The sequence below is a fragment of the Lissotriton helveticus genome, chromosome 6 (assembly GCF_964261635.1).
Source record: "Lissotriton helveticus chromosome 6, aLisHel1.1, whole genome shotgun sequence".
Classification (NCBI taxonomy): domain Eukaryota; kingdom Metazoa; phylum Chordata; class Amphibia; order Caudata; family Salamandridae; genus Lissotriton; species Lissotriton helveticus.
In genome coordinates, this window is record NC_136067.1 from 1,199,878,964 (window position 1) to 1,199,898,091 (window position 19,128).

A 19,128-nucleotide genomic window follows, 5' to 3' on the forward strand; every position below is an offset into this window, starting at 1 on the left:
GGACATCCACCATATGTGGACTAGCCTGTCCGCCAAACTCTAAATAACTCACTGTTTATAAACAACAAGCAAAATATGAAGAATATATGTAACCCACGTAGTGTACCTCTGCAGACCTAACTGACATAAAAAATGATAGGCATGGTCAACATAAGCCATTTTGATCTTGAACACTGATGACATTTTCAACCAGTATTCTATGAGGTAACGAGTAAAGGAAAGTGAAAGATTCGATCCGGGTTTTTAAGAGATTAGCTGCGAGTAAACAGAGACACACAATTAAGTTAAACAGATTTAAAAATAATTATTAACCCTCTTGAGTGTTCATCCTCTTGAGAAGCACCATAGAAAATGTACAATCTGAACTGGAATTAAAACGGGTGTTAGGACACCAGATGACAAATTCTCAAGCGTGATGACAGCCTCATTCTTTCTTACCATCTATAGACTCTTTGTAATAGGAACATCTAAAACTATATTTGATCATTTATTAAATGCTAGTGTTAAAGGCATATATTGGGAGGCCAAAATGTAATGTCATGTTTACATTCACTATGTGAAGGGCCAGATGTACGACCCATTTGTGCATGCGCAAACAGGTTAGCGACCCGTTTGCGCATGCAAAAACGAAGAGGGCCATTGACAAACCCTATTTAGAGAGTCACAATTTATTTGCGACTCACTAAATAGGATTTGTGACTTGCAATTAGGAAGGGGCATTTCGAGGGCGTTCCTTCCTAGTTGCGACTCACTACCCTATGTAAAAATGTTTTGCAAATGCAATTGCAGTCACAAAACACTTGCAATTTACCGCCCTCTTCAAGAGGATGGTAATGCACTCACGAATGGGAAGGGGTCCCCAGGGGACCCTTCCCTTTTGCAAATGCAGGGGAAAATATTTTTTAGGGGCAGGCAGTGGTCCCATGGAGCACTACCTGACCTTAAAAAATTAAACGAAAACGTTTCTTTTTTTTTTAAACGCATCCCGTTTTCCTATAAGGAAAACGGACTGCATTAAAAAAAAACTGCTTTATTGAAAAGCAGTCCCAGACAAGGAGGTCTGCTGAGACCCAGCAGGCCACCATACCTGGGATGGTCAGCCATTCCTAATGGGGTCGCAAATTGCGAGTGCCTCATGAATATTGATGAGGCATGCAACTTGCGACCCCATTGGGAATCGCAAACAGTGTCTCTGATACACTGTTGTACATGGCATTTACCGACTCGCAAATTGCGACTCACAATTGAGCGCAATTTGCGAGTCGCTAAATGCCCCGGCGGTACATCTGGCCCGAAGTGCTTTTATTAACACTAGGGAGGAGTTTTGTTGTGATCAAGATCATATTTCAAATTTGTTCTCGATGTGCCGTATTATATTTTTGCCATGACAATGTTATTGGGTTTTATAGAAAGCAAGATCAGTTCATTCATAACTATACCCATAAAGAGTTGGATAATACAAGCTAAATGATATACTAGCAAACCATAACTTTGGCTCTGACGAGGCGTGGAGACCTTTTAATTAATATTTGTAATGGAACCTACTCTGTTTTCACTTCCTTCGTGTGTGATTTACTCCTTTACACTGCACATCCGATAGACTGTAGTTATATAACTTCTCTGCAGCTCCTACCATAACATTATTGCCGCTATCACAGTGTTGTGTCACTGTCTCTGGGTAAAGGGCTTGATGAATGAAGAGGCACATCTTGCATGCCAATGCCTGATATTGCAAATAAACAAAACACTTTTTCTAAAAGAGTAATATGATGTCACATAAATATTTACTCTCCGATTTAGGAGTACTGGGATTGACACACCCAATATTTAGATGAAGTCAATTAATGATCAACAAAAAGTGTTAGAAACCGCTGGAGGACCAATGGTCTACTGGGTGACTAATGGAAATTAGTCACCTGAATGAGGTATTAAAGGAGCTGGGATACCCTACTCTTAAATGGTTTCAATGGAGGAGGTATTCCACGTAAATGAACATGGAACAGGCATTCGAGAGCCAATGTGGCCTGGTTTCCAGATTGCTCATCTTTGTACCGCTGTGCTCTAAACACCACTTTCATAGTTGATCAACAATTGTACTTATTAATTTATAAATATAAAATGTGCAATTTGTCGCTGCACAGTGTTACAGGTACGCTTTGACCACTGTCTAACCATTCTCCTACAATTGACTAACTGTAATGCCTCAGATTCAGGTGCTATGATTCAGGAACAAATGTATAATCTATAAATAACTACATTTTAAAACTTTGTTGGGCTGGCTTGTTATAGAACTGCATAGGAGCCACTCCTGAACACTTTGGAGAAATATTTCCTCTGTTCTTTAGTTTCTAATTTAGAAGCATTTGATATTTCACATATGGCAATATTATTGCTGAGTTAATAGTTTAAAAAAAATGTTTTGCCAGTCATCATACAATCTGGGCATTAGCCACAAAAGCTTTGTTTATAATAAAAAAATAAAAATGGGTACATTTGAGTTGGCTCCATTTTTATATTAGTTAGTTCTCACCACAATATAATATTATTAGGAGGTATTTCTCCTTCTTAGAAATGTTCTATTGAACGTAGTATGGCATTTGCAGACCCTAGAAAATATTTGTTGGCTGCTACATTGCCAGAACCTAAAGTTCAATCAGGCGTCTATTAGGCCTGTGCGCAATCCAAATTAGGAAGGCTGGGTAGGTGACATGGTTCACTGAGTTGGCACACCCATAACTGTTCATTGATTGTATATGCCATGAGAATGAAATGTCACTGGTGACGTTTTTGGCCACACAAAGCTAACTGGTGGATATCTGAAGCCTGTCAAACTTTTGCGGGTGGGGGGCACCCTACCCTGGGCAGGATTCGACTGACACCACCAGTATGCTGGGACTGGGCCTACAATGGGTAGATTACAGGAACTATTCAGCCCGCAGATGCCCCAGACTCCTCTCCAGTGTGACACCATCTTGGCCCGGGTAGAGAAGGTGGCCCTGCCTGGTGCCCAGAGCACTGGCCTGCATGGACCAGGCTTCCCAGGCCATGACTCCGCCCGCCTCTCACTGGGATTACATGAGCTGTTCAGCCCACAGGAGCACCAGACTCCCCCCAGTCCAATGCCATCCCTGCGCTAGACCTTCATGTTGGGTCCCATCTCTGCTCCACACCCTAGAGGGGCACGAGGGTCCTCCCTAGTCTGCAGCCACTATGCTCTCGGTAGGGACTGTCACCCCAGTCCATTGGCTAAGGGTGCCTTTGGTCAGTGCCTTCAACCTTCCTTGTGTCCAAACCAAGTTAGCTAAGGAGGGTTAAGTCACTACAGAATTAGCTAGGCCAGCGGGCCCACCAGTCATCTGGTCAGCCAGCCTCCAACCAGTCATCTGGTCGACCAGCCGCCAGCAGATCATCTGCTCGACCAGCCCCCCAACCAGATTGCTTGAATAAACCTGGTGACCAGAGTGTCCAGGAGGCAGCCAACAATGAGTCCAGTGCTCAGGAGGCTCCTTCCTTGAGCCACTGATTGGTTTCTTTCCGCCAGGAGACTCCACTGTTTCCTGCTCCAGCTACCCGGTCACCCTCCTGACCTGGGCTGGGTTGTGCCCCACCCCTGCACATGGTGGCGCAGAGCTGGAGGGAGGGAGGGGGAGGCCCCTGTGCCACACTGCATTTGGTGGAGGCAGCCTCCCCTGGACCCACACTTTGGCTCTACTAACAGCCTGGTAGCAAAGAGACCCCAGGGGTTCATGACACCCACAGACAGAGATAAAGCTTACCTCAGAGGATGACTTTAAATAGACCACAGCAAGGTAGATACTCTCCTGCTCACGAAACTCTGACTCAGAATCAGGTCATCGACAAATGATTTGGGATCAGTTGCCCCACAAATATATGTTGCACTAAGGGTGATGGAGGTGGCCCTCTTCCGTCTGCACTCCAGTCCCCAAGTGAGCAGCTCTACGCACTGGGCAAAACAAGGCTCAGCACTGTGGTATTGTTATGGTTTAGGAGGGATTCTGACTTAGAGGTGTTCGGTCTTGAGCCCATAGGTAATTGCTTTTCAGCCAAGCACATACACCAAATGTCTGAACTATGGTTACTCTCGCACTGAGCAGGTCTACTATTGCAACAAATCATTATTAGGGTAAAACTGATATGACTCACGTCAGTCTAAACTCAGATCACATTCCCCATCAGTGGGTGACAATCCAATGCTTAGTGAATTCTGCTTCAAAATTATAGGAAGAACAGACATCGAAGGATCAAAGAGCAATGTTGGTATGAAAGCTTGGCTGCAACTCGCCAGTTATACCTGTAGTACATTTTCTGACACCTGCTTGAAGCCAAACAAAGTTAGTAGGATCACGAGGCCCCTCTTTCATGGTCTGTATTCATACTGAAAATCGAGATATAGCAAGCTCAAGCCCTTCTACTCTGTAGGAGGATTCTGTCCTCCCTGAACTCACCTTAGGACACTTGCGTTATCATTTGACAGGTGTTCCTGCCTAGTTAAACTCTCCACATTTCCCTATCCCGGGAGTGGGTTGTACCCAGTGGGCACCAAGCACTTGGACTGAGACATAAGAGCACCACAGGAGCACCACAGGGCATGCCCCCACCTCACTGGGTAAATGAAGAACAATGAGCAGTGGTATTTCAACAGGTAGCCCAAACGCTCCCACTTATATCACACCTCAATTGTCTCTTCAAAGTGGCAGTCTAGAGTCAAGCTCAACATGGGGTTCTTTCCCCGCTGTTTCTCTCAGCCGTGGATGACTGGAGCTGACTTCCTCCAGCCTTTCCTGCACCTGCATTCCGGTACACATGTGGAAGCTTGAGCAGCTTGGGCAGCATCTCCTCCCACTCCTCTAGCAGTTCATACTGGCTTTGAGAGGGCATGGCATCTCCACCGAGAGGAGCTGGGATTCCTCATGGCCCTGAATCCTTCTCATCAAGTCCCAGATGGCAGAGGCTTCTGGGAGTCGCAGCCCAGGGAGGGACTGCCATTTGGTTACCCTCAGGTGCTCGCTGCGTGAGCATGGATTTCCACTTGGGAGAACTGTCTCTTGCATCGTGTCTCTCCCAGAGGGCCTAGGGCATCACCTGCTCTGATCCCTCAAATGTTGGTTGGGTCCTTCAAGGTGGAGGAGACCGTCCCATACCCGGTCCTCACCCAAGTGCCCAGCAACCACGGCCCGCTCCACTGGCCAGGATGCCTAAGGGTAGGCCCAGGCCCTGTGTATTGACTTCCATCTGGGAGACGCTCAAGGGTTCAGTCTGTTAGTCATTCATTTGGGCCGCTCCATCATTAATGATCCTTTTGCAAGTTCACCCATGGAAACCTTGTTACGACCTTTACTTCCTGTTGATTTGATCGCCTTCTTAGCTCTCCACCAGAGCAGTTGCAAACTCCAGTGGGGCTGATTGAAGGATCTCACTAAACCTTCCAGTGATGAGAGGTGTGTACAAAAGGCAGGGACTTAATGAACACAAGCTTATGACTGGCAATTAATGGGAATTCTTCGTTTATGGAAAATAATTACAATCCCTAAACCCTATCACGAACGGGGTTCAGCAGGTTACCCCTACCAATTAGAAAAGAATAGACGCACGAAGATCCTCTCAGGGTAGCACATGTGTAGCCCCAGAAATCTGAGTGCATAACAGACCTGTTATTGCTCAAACTCATGTGTCCGGACCCCACTTGTCTCTCTAAGAAGGTGAACGCAAACCACTGGGGTCATATAACTAGTGAACATGAAGGCATCTCATTCGGATCGGAGTTAACCAGATGAATTGCTCCACCAACTAAGATCGGCCGTGCTCCACAGCCCACAAAATAGAGAAAGTGCTATAAATCTATCAACCCTTTTCGTGCCTGGGCCAGGTGAGGTTTCTTGTGTAGAGTCAAATGAAGTTGTAGGCTCCACTCCTGGTGGTATCCTTCTGTAAATTCCTCTAAGTTTCAGCTTTGCAACCATACTCCACCTAGAACCCAAAGACTTGGGTTTCCCGGAAGCTGCTCAGGAGGAAATGGGAATAAAACCACTAGGTCGCTAGTCAGCATCGTTTATGCTTGGAACTACAACTCTATCAGCGTCTTCGAACCGCCATCTTGATTAATGAAAACATTCTTGGCAAATGCTATCACTTTAGTTCGTCTTGTGCCAGTCGATGAATTTTACAATTTGCGGCGCATTATGAATGCCCACAGCCATCCCTTATAATTATGGTTCCAGTTCCAAAAAATAACAAACTAGAACTGGAGTCCTATTCCATTATGCCTAGCTCAAGCATTCAAGTGACCACCCTCCTTTGAACACTCTAACATTTTCAAAGTAAGTGCTTAGGACCCACAGGACACTCAGTCAAGAGTATCAAAGGGGCACTCATAATGGACTGCCCGCTAGATTCCTGGACCCAACTGCAAGCTTTTAAACTGAAGCAACTTTAATATACTCTATTGGTGGTGGAATTCCTGCAGCTGCTGGCACCAGACGTGCCCTCAATTGGGTCCTCAATATATAATTTAAAGTGTACTCATTCCAATTCCAGGGCCTCAAAAGGGTCCTGTATTGTTTATTTTTCATCACTACCTCCCGAAGAGTTGGCAATTTGCGCACCTGCTGCCTTTCTTTGGTGTGGTAGCCATTTCTCAGGCTCCCTCTCCGAAATCAAACCCTGACTCCCCATTACCCGTGGTCACCACGGTAGGCACAGAAAGTACCATTGAACGTTGATAGTGCAAACATCTGTATGTATCATCGCCATCATAGGGGCATGCGATCAGCTTGAGTTTATGTAGAGTCACCAAAGTGGCCATGTGAGTCCAGGTTTCTCTTCATCTGATAAATGCATGCATCCCAGTAGATCAGTGCTTGTCAGTATATATTAGCTCTAGAAATTCCACAGTTATCCAGGTAACAAATGGAGCAGTCAAAGGAATCATAACTGATTTATTGAGCCATTCACACTTTCACTCTACCAACTAGCATTTCTTAAACATGCATGTCTTAATTTTTAAGACAAGCATATGACAGGATCTACCAGATAACTGCACCTCCTGGATGGGAGAAGGAGCCACATGCTCATCATGGACCAACCTTCAAACCCTCAGGAGCCTGCTTGTGAGTCCCTGATTGCCTGTATGGGGCAAAGGGGACAGGGTAGTCACAAGGGCACCAGCAGGCCCAGCCTGCTCACAAACAACAGAAGGGAGATGCAGGCCAATGTATAGCCTAAATAAGACACAGGGGTGCAACCCCATTAAATGATAATTTCAAGCTGCTGCGGAAATGCACTGGATGGAAGGGGGCAATGGACAGGCATACAGGGTCCGGACCATCACGCAGTGTCTGCAACTTGTGCCTCCCGACCCCATCCACTCTGTTCATACCACTTCACATGCTGCCAAACTGCTTGGCCTTTGCTCAACTGAGTGGCCTCCACAAAAGGCAGACCCCCAAGTCAGACAGGCTGAGCAGGATCTTTGCTTAAAACAACAGTTGTGATGGGCCAAGCAGTCTATCCCTAAGTGGACCAAGTGTGGCCAACAATCACAGCACAGTGCTGGCTAAACCAGCACGAGCAGGCCACCCTGCATGGGCATGGCAGCTTTGCATCCCTGTCTGCTCTCCGGGTAGCAGAGCTCAGAGAAAAAGCCCCGCGGACAGGGCTGGAAACAGCCACAGAGTAAGGCCCCTGGGGCCCCAGGTCGGGCACGTCCAGGCCCTTGCAGTACCTGAGGAGAAAGACCCGATGACAATGGGGTCCCTCATACCTTGTCCCCAATATTCCAGATGAAGGCTACCTGCTTTTCATGTGATCCATGCACACTGCGGGGGCCATTTGAGCACGCACATCTGACCTCCTGGAGGCCCGACTGGGCTTGGGGAGTCAAATGAGCCATAATCTGGACTTCAAGGTAATTCCAGTCATCACAATCACAGTACAGTGGCCCCTAAGATGCCTCCAAGCAGGTCACGTTGCACGAGATGTCAACTTTGCATGCCTGCCTGCTCTCCAGGAAGCAAGGCTTGTAGGGAAGGCCCATCGTACATTATGCATCCAAACTCCTGAAGCCCTGTCTGAGCTTGAAGAGTCAAATGAGCCCACATCAGGACCTCCAGGGAAACCCTGCCATCTCAACGTCTGATAGCAACTCATTGTGCGTGAGCACATGTTTGGGGTTTGGAGCAAGGTGATGTCTGGACTCAAAGGATGGCTATCTGGTCGCACTGTGACTTGTGAAAAAGGATTGCACCCACCCTTGAAGGGAACAGGGACTCTGCGACCCAGATTCTCAGAGCCCGAGCAGGGTATCAGGCAAGGGACTATGGGGGAGGGTATCATGGAGCTCTGTTCCCTGGGCCCGGTTGGAGCTTCCGAACCAAGTCAAGCAGGGGCAACCTCCCCGGTTTGGTGCACTTCTTTCTATGCACTTTGCGACACAGAGGGCTGGATAAGGGTGCCCAGGGCCATACGTTTCCACCCCTGGACCTATAGGAGCATTATCCTTGGGCCCAGTCAAAGCTCTTATCCCAAACAAGCAGGGGAGGCCTCCCCAGGACTTCTAGTCCATGTCTGTGTTACTTTAAGACCTGGTGGCCCAGGGAATCAAGCTCAGTGCTAGGGTCTTCCACCCGAGGGCCCACCGGGGTTCTAACTCGGGGCCCAGTCAGAGCTTCTGAACTCGAACAAGCAAGGGAGACCTCCCAGATTCTATGGGATCCCATCCAGGGCACTGGATCTGGCACTTAGGCCAAATGTATGTATCCTATGGTTTGCGATTACCAGCTATGTACAAATGTGTTTTTAACAAATTTAGCGAATCCCAGGTGGTCGCAAATAGACTTACCCCATTAATATTCATGAGGTAGGTCTCGGTTTGGGACCCAATGGGAATAGCAATAATCACAGGGATGGTGGCCTGCTGTGATCAGCAGACCACCATGTCAGTGATTGCTATTAAATAAAACAAGTTTTTGCTTACTTCCTTAAAGGAAAATGGGATGTGTTTCAAAATGTAAATGGATAAGTTTTCTTTTAATTTTTTAAGAGCAGGCAGTGGTTCATGGGACTATTGCCTGTTCATATAAATGTTTTCCCCAACATTCACAAAGGTAAAGGGGTCTCTTGGGGAACCCTTACCATTTGCGAAAGGGGTACCACAAACTCTGAGTTGGCCGTAAATATGAATTTTTTGTGAGCACATTTCAGTCGCAAAATATTTACACATACCACTGGGAGTCACAATTAGGAAGGGACGCCTTAAACACACCCCTTCCTAATAGCGAATCGCAAACCCATTTTACAATTACTGAATTGCAAATTGGACATTTGTACATGCAAAAATGCTTTTTTTGTGGTTGCAAATGGTCCAAATCTGTGAATCGGGCCATTAGCGGCATCAAAAAAGCATCAGAGATTCAGATTCTGAACCCAGACAAGGAAGGAAGGAAGACCATGCGGGACCCCGTACCAGGCACTTTGTGACATGGCAGGCCAGCCATGGCAGCCCAGAGCTGGGGGCTTCCACCCATCGGTCTTCCAGTGCTCTAACCATGGACCTGGTCAGAGATTCTGAACCAGGCCAAGCAGTAGAAACATCCCTGGGTCTGCAGGCTGCCGTCCTGGACACGTTGCATTATGGCAGTCTAGAGAAGAGAGTCCAGGGTCTGAGGTGTTTACCCCAGGGCCTGCTGGGGTTCTGACCTAGGGCCGAGTTAGAACTTCTCAATCCAGACAAGTTGGGAGACCTCCCCAAGCCGACAGGACCCTGTACGTGGCATTTTGTGACACAGTTGACCGGAGAAGAGAGTCCAGGGCCTTGAGCTTCCATGCCAGGGCCCGTTGGGGCTCTGTCCTGGGACCCATTCATAGCTTTTTAGCCCGGATAAGCAAGAGAGACTTCCTCAGGCCTGTGGGACCCTGTTCTGGGCACTTTGTGATGTGCTATCAGAGAAGGGAGCCTAGGGCTGGGAGCAGTTAGAACTCTGACCCAGGGCATGGGCTGATCTCATCTTGCACAAGCAGGGTAGGCTCCTTGGGCCTGTGGGACCCTGTCCCAGACTCCAAGTGACAGGTCAGGCCATGGAAAAGAGCCCAGGGCTTGGGGCTTGGGGCTTCCACCCCTGGGCCCTCTGGAGCTCAGAACCAATGCCAAGTCAGAGCTTCCTATTTCAGGCAAGCACGGGACACCTCCCTGGCCCTGTGGGTCCCCTTGCCACGACTTTGTGGCACAGCTCACAGAAACCAAGTCCCTGGGGTCCTTACTCTTTGCCTGCAAGCGCACAACCCATTTTGTAATTTGTGCACAATGAGCGACAGAGGGAGACATTTGAAAGAATGTTGCCGACCTCCCGGAGCCCTGACTGGGATTCAAGTCCCCATTGGGACTTCCAGGGCAGCCTGGAATCCGGAATACTGAGTCACATGAAGGAAATGGCATGTTTTTTTAAACTTATTTTAAGTATAAAACATCACCAGTGAAGTTGCCAAGACACATTTTGCACCACCGATGTAAGCTTACATCGGTGGTGCCTTTACCTTAAAATTAAGGTAAAGGACCCTTAATTTTAATTATGTCCATGCCTAGTGTCTATACAATCCTTGATCACTTAAAGATCCCTCCAGTGGCATCAACATTCTGAATGACTACAGCATTTCTCTGAGTTCATAATTTCCTTCATGTTACCCTGTTGCGTAAGTGTTTTTTTGAATATTGTAAGAAGTCATGTAAGGCTTCCAAATTGCACTGACCTAAGATTTTGAAGATTTTTAAAATTATGTTTCCGAAATTCCATCAGACACTGCGAAAAGAGAGCATGTCATTCCTATATAGTTACACATGCCCTCTTGTAATAGTGAATAAACATTAAAACATAGTCCCTCCACATCCACAGGACAGACCTAGCTACTTTCCCTAGTTATCTGTAAATAAGCAGCTTCTTACTTTCCAACTTGATTTTGGAGTTAGCCAACGTGCTAAGACTCGTCTCTCACCTTGATTGTAGGCATCCTATTTCCATTCTGCCTAATGGGTCAATGAGATCCAAAAATCAAAACGGGTTCATGCTAATATGCTTACAGTAGGATACTCCCTTGCAAGGTGTGCTAGTATTTTAATGTCATGTTGTGCTTGTATTTTCATGTTAGTTTCTGTGTCATGTTTTCTTACACTGAAATTTTCTTTAACCCCTCACATTCTGTATGCATGATGACACACACTAACGCACACACACACACAAATACACTTATATGAATGTGTATGGTACGAATTTCAGAGTGAATGTGAATTTGTGGCATCAGTGTGAATTAAAGGAAACACACTAGTGAGAACAACCAAGGAAAGGTGACCGAGGGAGCTGTTAAAAGGGAAAATCATTCCTGGAGCTTGTAAGGACTACCGAGACAAAGTATGAGAAAGGCAAGCATAAACATCAAGGTGACATATTGACTATATCCTTCATTATTTTGCTAAACAACAAGAGAGAAAGGGTAACATAGAGTACTCTCACACCCCTTAGGATAAACTTTAAAGAACAAAGAGTATCTAAACTATAATACAAAAAAAGGAGGGACAGTAGGAGAAGGGGTGAGGCCACCTATCCTTACCACCATTACCCATACGTGTCCTGTGTAAAAACATAAAATATGTCACAGAGATGAAGTCAAGGATTCACAGTGAGGAAAAAAGGAACTCTTCATGTCAGCTTTTGCTATCTGACGACTGTTTACGAGCCGTGGAAGAGCACGAGTGTAGGTGGCGAGGCGGGGAGTCGTCAGATAGCAAAAGCTGACGTGAAGAGTTTCCCCCACCACGGACTCATGAAGATGGGTCACAGGAACAATGTATTTGTGTTTCTATACAGATCCTGATGTGAAGGTGTTTCCTTCCATGTTCTTAGGAAGAAGTTTGGAAAATAAACAGAATTCCAAACCCCTCCAAGAATAGAGGGCGTGCACCCGAGTTTTGCCAGTGTAACGACTTCAAGCTGGTAAACAGGTAGTAAATATAAAAAAAAATCCGCCATTGGTGAGTAGGCTCTGTAGGATGTGCCCCCTCCTTTGGGTGAGAATACATTTGGGTGAGAATACCGTGTGTAGGTGCCTGAGGGTTCCTTTTTTCCTCACTGTGAATCCTTGACTTCATCTCTGTGACATATTTTATGTTTTTACACAGGACACGTATGGGTAATGGTGGTAAGGATAGGTGGCCTCACCCCTTCTCCTACTGTCCCTCCTTTTTTTATATCCTTCATTAGACATAACATCTCCACCTGAATTATGCTTGACGGATTGCTCATAGGTCAGTATCTTTGCCTCCTAACGGCTCAAATAGGTTTCATTCAGCCCAACCACACTGAGCTAGTTGGTAGGAAATTACAAATGTCCCACTAGAATCTGGTTGATTAGTCCTATCAAGACCCTTATTTTTACTGACAATGTGATTTTTATTTGACATGGTGGTGTTGTTCTTGTCCCTCTATTACGTAGTGGCCCACAGTCAGGAAGGAGAAGACATTTTATCTAATGTATGTCCTGACATTGTTTTCACAAACATGCTGTCTCCTGTTTCTGATTGCAGAGCTGCAGAAGGTCTTCTGCTTAAGGTAACGAAGCAGTTCATTGAGCCCAGGGAGAAGAACCAAGAGATAAAAGATGAGGTTAAAGATAAGCTGGCAGCTTACAAAGGCAAACTGGATGATGCCTGGGACCTGCTGAAGGAAGCTCGGGGAAAGATCAGGGAGGCTGACCGCTTATCTGCAATTAACCAGCGAAACATGACTGACCTGGATGTAAGTATTGCTGGTGTGGCATTTTATCAAATAAATAACACTGTGAATCTCAAAAATGTGTTTTGGTTGGTTAAAAAACGACGTGAAATCGAATCGCCATGCAGTATCAAACACATTTTCAAGCCTGCAGATAAGTAACTTCCCCTAGAGAAAAGGGGCCCTGAATGTGCTACTGGGTGTCAGCTTTAACTTTTTAATGGAGGGCTCCTTGCCTGATAGGCCCTACAACACCATTACACACTTCACATTGCTAACTGGTGGGGTGCCTGCCAGGGGAAACATCCTTTAACACGCGGATTTTACTCCGCGTGGCTTTTAGAATGCGTCCGTTACAACGCAAGTCGTAACCACGACTTGCGCTGGAGGGCGCTACAGGATTAAGAATAGTATATTTACTATTCCAACACCTTCCCTAGTGTCCACGGGGACTGGTGTTAGAATAGTAAATTATACTATTCTAAATCCGCGCCCCCAACGCAAGTCGTTATAACGACTTGCGTTGTAAGGGACGCGTTGTAAAGGAACGCGTTGTGACTGTACGCGTCGTACTGTCATACATCCGCCTGCCAGTATTGACACTTGGCATCAGGGCTGGACTGGGGACCCAAAGCATCCCTGGCAATTGTTTTGGTCCTGCCCCCGAGGAGGGGGGGTGGTGGGTGTTGTGCAAGTGTGAAGCACTGCTGCGTTTGTGACTGGGGACCGATATTGTAGCACCGCTCCAAAACCGTCCCCCAGTAACAAAAGCGGCCCCCACCACTGCACAACCAGCCCCCACATTTCCAGCCTCCCGGAAAAACGCCTGATGCCTGCTACGGCCAGTCTGGCCCTGCCTGGCTTTGGGGGTCCCTCCTGTCACCAACCAGCAGGTGGGCATTACTAGATAAGGGCATTGCTATTTAAATGATACCGCTCCACGCACAGTGTAAAAGGAACAATTGTTTTCCATATTTAGCTCAGTATTTTGTTGGCTAAAATGTGACTTGTGTTGTGAGCACCAGCGGGCTGTAATGGTAAACTAAGTATCCCTTTTGGTATTTTTCCTAACCTTCAAAAGCAGTGAAGGGTTTGTTTTGAGAAATTTTTACCTATTTTCCCTTTGCCAAATTTGTGAAATTAACAAAATATCTGAGATTAAAAAAATCGCATCTATAATAAACCCTGTATTTGAAAAATAAACAAAACCCAATTCAATGACAATAGTTGAGATTTGTTTTAAATAGTTGTCTCTTCAAACCTGATTCCATTCCCTCGCAAAAGTAATAGTCATATAACTAATTTGTATAAAGTTATCAAAAATCTTTTGTTACTTTTGAAGAAGAAATGTCCACAGTGGTTACTCAAAAATCAAAACTCTGGACTCCAGAATTCTACATTATTTTCAGTGCAGTGAATTGTAAAAAAAACAGTTTTTTCGAGTGCATCTTAGAAACGCTGTTTGAGAAGCCTTTCTGTTATTCCCTCTCCTTAATTTCCATAGTTGATTAAATGTTTACTACACTCAGGAGCAGATTTATCAAAATGTCACTCAGCACAGCAAGACACCTTGCTGCACTGAGTTGCAAAGATTGGGCAGGAAGGCGCCATTTTTAACATTATATGGTGCTTCCTGTCCGCTCCTTGCACTGGCGCGCTATGTGCTCCCTAGCGACATAGCATCATAATCATAGTGCAAGGGTGTCTGTGTTGCAGGCAGGATTGTTTTTCTGCAGGAAGGGACAACTTTGTGCACATAAACAATCCTCTGAGGTGTTTTCCTTCCTTCTCTGTGTGCTGCTGAAGAACAAACGAGGAGAAGTGATGACATTTCTCCTCATTAGGCCTCCCCTGGGAAGGCGCAGCATTTTGACACATTCCCAGGTCTCCCTCTCATGATAAATCAGGGTCTCGCTTTATCACACTACAAGGAAAAAAATGGGGATATTTTGTATCGGGCTATTAAATTGCGGCTCTGCGGGTTAAACGTCTTGCAGACAATGCCATTACTGTGATGTTACTTGGAACCAGAGGTTTCATCTATATTTGTTTAACTTGAAGGATTTGGTTTGCGTGTAAGACGCCAGGTGCTTACCAGATGGCAAACTTGTGACAAAAAGGTTGCCACATGCGATTTACACTAGTCTAATCCACATAATATTGTGCATTGCACAATCCTTGGAATAAAATGTCATATGTAACTGATTGAAATCAATAAAGAGATACTTGGAAAAAAATACGGTGATAGAATGCATACCCCACCACAACACCACGCACGCAGCAGTGGCCGGCACAGGTGAATGAAGTGGGGCGGGGTGTGGCAGGGTGGGAGGGGGAGAAGTTGACAGATGACAGAATAGATATAAATAAATAAATAATACCTATTCCGACGTCTGTCTGCTTCCCCCCTGCTGCACCCTGCCCAGGACTACTGCCCTCCACCCTTACATGTGCCAGCCACCACTGCACACTCGGCAATAACCCCAAGTCATGCACACATACAAATACACACACACATGCAAACACATACGTTCTGTACAGACTTTGGTTCGAGGCTTCTATGATGAAATGCAGGAAATGCATGAAAAGAAGGAATTACTGATTATTTGGCAGAGAACTTTACTTAGAAATTAGACATTAGTCACCCACCAGTATAGTTAGTCCCTAATTTGAACATTAAAAACTGTATTTGGAATGGTCTAAAAAAACACTAACCACAGTCTTATCTATGCTCTTTTGGGTATCTCTCCTGTAACTGTCAAAATTAGAGTGAAAGTGGTAAAGCTACCTAAAGGGTGGCATCACTGATAGAACATAATAATCAGGGCAAGGTGAGCCTCCTCCTGCGATGTTAGACTGTGAGCCTTACTGCAGCCCCCACAATGATTTCTGAGGCTCCAGGGGCCTCATTTATGAGAAATGACGCATCGCTGCGTGAAAGCAGCGATGCGTCACTTCTCAGTGCGCACTCCTTGCGACATACCTGATGCGTCATATTTAATGTATGACGCATCATGTCGCAAAGAGTTACAGATACGTCAGTATTTCTGACTTATCTGTAAGCGCAAAAGTGACGCATTGCTGGAGTGTGTCACAAAAGTGACGCAACTCCAGCAATGCTTCCTTTCACATGGGGCAAGCCCCATGTGAAAGGGCTTGCGTCAGTCTTACGCCTGCTGTGAGGCAGGCGCAAGATTTTGACGCAACGGTGTCCTAGAAGTGACGCAGTGAAATCTCATAGATTTCACTGCGTCACTTCTAAGACCCTTTCTTGCGTCAATACGCCCCCTTTGCATACATTATACCTGGCGCAGGTATAATGTGGCGCAGGGGTTTACAAAGTGACGCATCTACCTAGATGCGTCACTTTGTAAATATGGCGCAACAAGGCGCATTGTTTACGCCTCTGGTGCGTCACAAAAAGTGACGCATTGGCGGCGTAAAAGTGACGCAAGGGCTCATAAATGAGGCCCCAGACTTTTAAGTTCCCATTGATTGTCCCATAATCTTTGTTCTAGCTCTTGAAAAAAACACAATAATGTTCTATAAAAACTAAATTAAAATTGATACAGTCAAACAATTATTGACAGCTGCAGAATATTTTTGTGCGCATGCAACTGGTATGATAACACAGTGACTTAAAGCTCCCACTGCATTTGTGCAACTTATGGTCCATATCGTTGGGCCAATGCATCCAGGCATCTTTCCAAAGTTAATCAAATTACTACCACTTAATTAGATCCTAATTATTCATCAGGAAAAATATACGATTTGCTATCGTATTTTTGGTGTGATGGATGTATAGTATCAAATACATATGATAGGGCAGTAATTGTTTCTCTCCATCGTTGTGATCAAATTGGTTTACGTGATACCTGTTACTTATGGTAGTGATAGTGGTGAATACGGTGGTAGAAAGCACTATATAAAAACACAAGATGACATTACCTACAAACACAATAATATTTAGTGAGCATGCACTTTATTAGGATGAAGAATTGCCCAAGCTTATGCTGGTCACTGTCATATTCAGCGTTTCTCACTCAATGAGAATGACGAAGGAACACATAGGGTTTCTGATGACAACTTGTAATGGAAAATGCATGTATGTGGTACAAGCTGCTTAAAATAGACTTTGTACATTGGAAAAGAGTAGCAAGACACCTTATTCTGCCAGAAAGAAATGAAGAAATGGTAGTAGGGTATTGATTATTCATCTATGTAAATTATAAAAATTTAAATAAAGCAATGGTAACTGGTTGCATGTATGTATGTGGTCTTTCTATAGCGAAAAACCTAGACCAAAGGCAAAGAAGCTCTTCAAAGAGTAAAACACAAGCATAAAGTCAATGAGTGATAGGAGAGGTAGCTGGTTTGTGGACAGGTAATGGGTTGTAATGTAGTTTTCTTTAGAGAGGTGCTTATTTCATCAGTTGGAGCAGTATTGGGGCAGTACAGCTAATTATCAGGATGTTGTTCCAGATCCTGAATTCATAAATGAAAAAGGTCTGCACCCTTATTTTTTCTTGTTATTACTTATTAGTTTACAGTTTTATGATGTCCAAGCTACAGAATGCAGAGAACCACCCGATGTGTTGAGCTAGTCTGTGAGCGGGGTTGCTGGTCGTGGTGGATTTGTAAATGATGTCGTTGGTATTGAAGATGAAGCAGGCGGGCAAGGAGGCCAATGGAGTTTCATTAGGATGAGGGTGATGTTATCATATTTCTTCAGGCCTGGGATGAGGCATGTTGAAGTGAGTAGGATGCTCTTGAAGCATACCAATATGAAGTCTGTAAGGCCAGGGAGCAGGACATTTTAAGTGATTTACATACGCATTTTCCCTTGTACACTTTTGAGTAACATTAATACTTTTTTGATATTGACAAAATCTAAGTGTAAAGTTTCTCAAAAGTGTAGACTTATAAGCCTGCACCATCTGAAAGGAACTAACTTATGAATGTAATTTCCCACAAAAAAATAAAACAAAAGTCAAGAACCTACACATGGCCAACTTCTGGTACTGCAACACCCTCCCATAGAAAATAATGGACACAGAGACTTACATGTAAACCTCATAGGAAATAATGTTAATTTGAATTAAATTATTTAAAATTGTTAAAAAAATAATTAAATACAATTTAATGCTAAGAATATTTCAGAAGTACATATTTGTGAATAGCTTTTTGTAACAATACATTATATTAAATAGATTAATATTATTTAATTTATTCCATGCATAATATTAATAATGCATAATAAAATGATTTTTTACGTTTAGGTATGAATCTATTTTTTTATTTAAACTTGAGAAAAATTATTTTTGTGGGATTTCTTTTACATTAATTAAAGATTTAATTTCAAATTTAGTTATTAGTGCTCTAACATGTTTTTTCTTTAGTTCTACATTAATAATACATATATAACATTATTTTACATCAATATCTAATATACATTTACTTTACAAACCTTTGCCGAGTTCATTAAATGTTTTTAATTTTCTCTATGCTTAACTATATGAACATCTCTCTATCAGGGTGGACAGCTCCCTAAGGTAAAGTACAGGGAGAATGTATGGAGATATCCACCCCAACTACAGAATCTTCCTATGGTAAAGTGTAGGCAAAAGTAAAACATTTTATTATATTTAGAAAATGTTTGTAAAAATATTTGTAAAAATATTTTTATGTTAAATATTAATGTAAATTAATTAAATATATATATATATATATTAAATATAGAAAATATATGCTATAACACTAATTACCACATTGTGGAGTAAAACAAGAATTCATATAAATATATTAAATTATATTAATGTTATTTTTCCTAAGTTTAGATTAAGTTTTATTATGCATTAATAATTAATAATAGTGAGATCTAAAATGTAATTAAGTAATGTTAAGTGTATTTAATAACATTTATTGCTACATTAATTTTAACATGTTATGAAGGTTATTAAAATATGTTATAATTAAGTACAAAAGTACTACTTTGTAAATTTTTAACATGAAATTGTACTTCTTTAAAATTATGTAAATTTTATTTAAAATTATTTTTAATAGGTTTAATTTTAAGTCCCCAACTCCAATGATTTCTATGGGAAGGTGCTACAGTACCAGTGGGTGGCCATTTGTGGTAATTGACTTACATCTGCTATGAGCTAAAGTAATTTACTTTTGTTTTCTGTCTCTTTGGCTGTAGTAACTTTAGAAGTGCAGTTTGTGAATAGCAATGGACTGACTCTTTTATGTGTGGGTGCATGTCGCTCCCTAAAACACTTCCCTGAAACTTCCTTAACTCCTCCTTACTCCTCCCTATTGCCTTTCCCTTTAGTAGCAAGTATTCCAAATA

The 19,128-nt window shown here is 43.8% G+C and overlaps 1 protein-coding gene and 1 pseudogene across 7 annotated transcripts in view; one reads left to right on the forward strand and one right to left on the reverse strand.

The window, feature by feature from the left end:
- The window catches only part of LAMA2 (laminin subunit alpha 2), a 3,430,794-nt gene that overhangs the window by 2,531,525 nt on the left and 880,141 nt on the right, over window positions 1-19,128 (forward strand). For all 7 annotated transcript variants that reach the window (XM_078648920.1, XM_078648921.1, XM_078648915.1 and 4 more), the window contains one exon: window positions 12,590-12,800. In XM_078648920.1, coding sequence (XP_078505046.1) covers window positions 12,590-12,800 — 211 coding nt within the window. The remainder of the gene's footprint in view (window positions 1-12,589; window positions 12,801-19,128) is intronic.
- LOC144765527 (18S ribosomal RNA) lies at window positions 5,310-7,053 on the reverse strand (annotated as a pseudogene).